The sequence below is a fragment of the Diaphorina citri genome, unplaced genomic scaffold (assembly GCF_000475195.1).
Source record: "Diaphorina citri unplaced genomic scaffold, Diaci psyllid genome assembly version 1.1 scaffold6479, whole genome shotgun sequence".
In the NCBI taxonomy this organism is placed as follows: Eukaryota; Metazoa; Arthropoda; class Insecta; order Hemiptera; family Psyllidae; genus Diaphorina; species Diaphorina citri.
The window spans coordinates 1-4653 of NW_007383855.1; the positions used below are offsets into that span (position 1 = coordinate 1).

Here is a 4653-nt window from a genome sequence, read left to right on the forward strand (position 1 = left end):
ATTTTTTTTTTTTTTTTTTTTTTGACATTAAGGAGCGCGGTAGCCCTCCGCCAAGTCGAAACAGTTTGACAGTTGGTTATAGGTCTGTGATTATACAGAAACGTCAGGGTTACAGAATATTTGAGATACATAGGGAGGTCATATTGTCCCCAGGCCGAGGGGAAATTGAGGATGTTTCTCAACAGCTTTCACAATCAGACGGGAGTTTATTGGTTGAGCCCACCTTACTCACTTGAATCTTGTGCCTGTTGTCTGAACTTTCGTAATCTGGAACACAATGGAAGAAATAAGCAGGTCGTAATATTAGTCAGTGTAAATCTAATGAGTGGACCAAAGGTGAAGATTGCACAGGGCTTAAAGTTGCAGCATTTTTTTTTTTTTTTAATTCAATTTGCAAAAAAATTAGTAAATTTTCTGAAATTTTGGAAAAAGGTTCCTTTTAGGTTGTAGATCGAATGTCTCTATGGGCCGAAGCTCAGAAAATGTACGGCTTTTGCGCTATACAAAGGTAAATTTTGGCCAAAACGGACCATTTTTAGGTGATAAAAGTGTCGATCAAATTCGTTGAAATTCAATCTTTTTCAGAGGGACGGCCGTAGGGGGATTCAATTTAAATTTATTTATTTCCTTTTTTTACAATATTGGAATCTTAACCTAGGCTTAATCTATGCTTCCAAGATTTAAAACTCGATCTTACCCGAATCGTCGTCGTCAGTTTCCGTGACCTGGCGGCATTCCTTCTCAATGTACGCGTCTAGTTTGCCAGATCTCAAGTAAGACACAGATTTGTCAAGAGTTTGACAAGACTAATACCTTAGCTTTCTCACCTTATAGATTGGCTTGACGTCAGGATTGAAGATGACGTTCTCCGGAGTGACGTGACAGAACATGGAGATTTTGGCACGTACCGATTCCGTATCGTCCATAGGATTGAATTGGGATCGGCATACGACCAGATTACTGTAAATCCACCTAAACTTCATCAAATCAAAGGTAACTATTCAGGTTGAGCAATGGAACTCGCTTGATAAGTGAGAGCCTGTGGGTTCAGATCTCAAGTAAGACACAGATTTGTCAAGAGTTTGACAAGAATAATACCTTAGCATTCTCACCTTATAGATTGGCTTGACGTCAGGATTAAAGATGACGTTCTCAGGAGTGACGTGACAGAACATGGAGATTTTGGCACGTACCGATTCCGTATCGTCCATAGGATTGAATTGGGATCGGCATACGACCAGATCGGGAGACAAACCAAGCCCTAATGATGAGAAAATAAGATAAGATATGATTTACACAGAAGATGACGTTCTCAGGAGTGACGTGACAGAACATGGAGATTTTGGCACGTACCGATTCCGTATCGTCCAAAGGATTGAATTGGGATCGGCATACGACCAGATCGGGAGACAAACCAAGCCCTAATGATGAGAAAATAAGATAAGATATGATTTACATATTTGTAATAAATCATGATTTTTTTACAATAAAGGGAAGAGAAAATAAAATGAGGTTAACAATAAATTGGGAGCAGCATACGACAAGATCAGGACACAAACCAAGCCCTGATGACGAGAAAAAATATTAACTGAAATTAGAAGCAATCAAATCAATCAAAATCAAATCATTCTTTGTGGTAAAACAGAGAACTTTTTTTTTCTCAACTTTTGTGGGTAGGTACCACAACATTACTAAGTGCCTCCTTTACTCTTAAATCTTACACCAGATCAGGTGACAAACCAAGCCCTGACGACGAGAAAATAAAACGAGATGAGCAATCAATTCATCATTAATTCTTTGTTTCCAATTAAAATACCTTAATGATGAACATTTGAAAGTACTAAACTCATTTTTAGGTATATAAATGATGGCTCCCTATACTGTCTCTACTGTAAAATTTGTTGATACCTACCATTAAATTTATTGTATTCAAAATGTTCAGTTATCAACATAATTAAAAAAAGAACAGCATTACTAAGCAATTCCTTGACTATTAATCATCATCAAATGTCATACATGAATCATCATCAATCTTTTTACACTGGTAATGCTGCCACTGGTTGCTACTCCATTAAAGAGCTAATCAATTGTCCTAACAAGGCTGAGTGCTCCCTGAACTTTGCTTTCGAGATTTACAGTTGAAGCCGTTTCGAGAGCGACAAATTACTTGAGCATTAACAAATTAAGTACCTACAACACTGAAGCCCATAAGCACTGAAGGTTTACACAAGCAGAAGGGTATGTCCCTCCTATTTGGAAGGAAAAAACAAGTAAGGTTACCCATACCCATTAAGGTTAAGGTTCACATACCCATTCTTGAATAGCATTGGTAATGTGGGGCACAACTTGCACTGTCTTTCCCAGATAAGATCCTTTTCTTTCTTCATCAATAACTTTCTGATAGATTTTCCCTGTGGTAATGTTGTTGTCCTTGTGAAGAGTAATGTCCAAGAACCGTTCATAGTTTCCTAGATCTAAATCGACTTCCGCTCCATCTTCCAACACATAGACCTCACCTGAAAAGATTTAAATGTTGTAGCTTGGTTAAACAACTGAGAATTTACAGTAATAATACTATGTAGAAAACACAAACCTTGATCATTTAGGTAGGTATCTGCAAAAACCTTTAGCTGATTCAGAAAGACTTTAGGTAGGTAGGTAGGTATCTACATTATCATGCAAAAGCATGTCTACTCTAAAACCTACAGTAGCCAGGTACTGAAGTGCAGCAGCCAAAATTCTTTCCACTTTGGCTAAATTTTCAAAGTATTGGAAAAGGCTGTCTACCAACAATAGGTGAAAACTTCAACCCTTGTTCATCCTGTCATGGCACTCAACTTACCATGCTCGTAGGGTGAAAATGTTCCTGCATCTATATTGATGTACGGGTCAATTTTGATGGCTGTCACTTTGATTCCACAATTTTTGAGCAACAATCCAAATGAACTTGCTATCACTCCTTTGCCAACACCACTCATTACACCACCTGTCACCAAAATGTACTTCATGGCTGGAGATTAGATGGTAGGCTACAGTTCGAAATTAAGTTGTGTCAAAACTTAAGAAATAACGAAAATGTCAATTTAACGAAAACCCTATCTGAACATGTAGATTTAATGTTATTTAACTGTGGGAAATAGAAATATGGAATTATTCACAGGTGCCAAAAGAAAATTCACCTTTCTGTTTGCTTTTGCTTTGCTTGTTCGAGTATTCGGTATTCGCCTGTTCGCTGTTCGCCAAAAAGCAAAAAGTACAAACTAACCTCACTTTCTCACGTGATCGATAAGTAGGGGGTGCATGGCGGGCGGGAGGGGAAATTTTTCGTGCGCATTCACATTACTCATGGCTAACTTCACCTCAATAATTGGTGAATAACAAAAGGCGGCTGTTCACTGACACCGAAATAGGAAATACCTACTAATGGTACCTACTGATTACGTAACAATAAAATTGAAGAGTTGAAACTGATATTGCTGATAATTACCTTTGTCAACACCACTCATTACACCACCTGTCACCAAAATGTACTTCATGGCTGGAAATTAGGTGCTAGATGCCCACAATATCATATGTTAACACTCAGGAAATAAAGAAAAATACCTATGTCAATTTAGCAAAACACTGAACATGTAAATTTAATGTTACATATTTTACGATGGGCAGTAGAAATAATGGAATTATTCACAAGTGTCAAAAGAAATTTCGCCTTCTAATTTTCTATAGACTTCTGGGTGTGCTATAAAAACTCTGACAACGTCCCAAGGTAGGTAAATAGATCTCATCATTTCCAAACCCATTATTATTGCAACATTCTCTGAGTTCTCTCCATACGTCGTCATTGGTAGGTACCTGATAAGAATGTTCTTTCTCAGTCAAAATTCACTCCCATCATTGATAGAGGGGGCTATAACAATGGAGGCCTTGTCCGGAAATCGAAGAGATAAGGAGGACAGGATTAGAGAAAGCCAGCCGTTCCGAAAACAAACCTTGTTTGTTCAGGATGAAGTTTGCCCAGGCGGAAATCGAACCCGCAGTCTAGCGCTTACAAGGCAAACGCACTACCTCCCAAGCAAACTAGGCTGGCTGTAAAACTCTTTAGAATCTTCAGATACTAGTCTAGTGGGGTAGAAATAATAAAAGCACAAAGAAGATGGATTTGATTTCACTCATAAAAAAAAATATATATTTGGCTTCATTAGGAACTTGTGACACTTTCTCTACCTATATAAAACAATTACAAATAAGCATTAACAAACATTAAAGCATTTGATTGGAAGTTCATTTATAGTATGTCATAAAAGAAAATTTTCCAAGTGCAATGCATTGCCAAATACAATCAATTTTATAGGTCCTTCAAACAGATCCAATTTATTTAACTGAATTGTTGAAAATTTAGTACTATGATTTAAGTATAAAACAATTATTAACAAATTACTTGAGTATTAACAATTAAGTACCTACAACACTGAAGCCCATAAGCACTGAAGGCTTACACAAGCAGAGGGGTAGGTATGTCCCTCCTATTTGGAAGGAAAAAACAAGTAAGGTTACCCATACCCATTAAGGTTAAGGTTCACATACCCATTCTTGAATAGCATTGGTAATGTGGGGCACAACTTGCACTGTCTTTCCCAGATAAGATCCTTTTCT

The 4653-nt window shown here is 37.5% G+C and overlaps 1 protein-coding gene and 1 long non-coding RNA gene across 2 annotated transcripts; both read right to left on the bottom strand.

Moving 5' to 3' along the window:
• Position 1: 1 nt before the first annotated feature.
• Positions 2-783, bottom strand: LOC113472613. Its single transcript, XR_003394845.1, has 2 exons — positions 698-783; positions 2-267 (listed from the first exon to the last, which is right to left on the bottom strand). It is a non-coding gene; the product is annotated as an uncharacterized LOC113472613 (long non-coding RNA).
• A 218-nt stretch (positions 784-1001) lies between these two features.
• LOC103521985 (CTP synthase 1-like) lies at positions 1002-3834 on the bottom strand. The gene is made up of 4 exons (XM_026832407.1): positions 3488-3834; positions 2843-3127; positions 2307-2516; positions 1002-1261 (listed from the first exon to the last, which is right to left on the bottom strand). Exons 2-4 carry the CDS (start codon positions 3006-3008, stop codon positions 1002-1004), a joined length of 636 nt encoding a protein of 211 aa, XP_026688208.1. The 5' UTR covers positions 3009-3127; positions 3488-3834.
• Between the last annotated feature and the right edge of the window lie 819 nt (positions 3835-4653).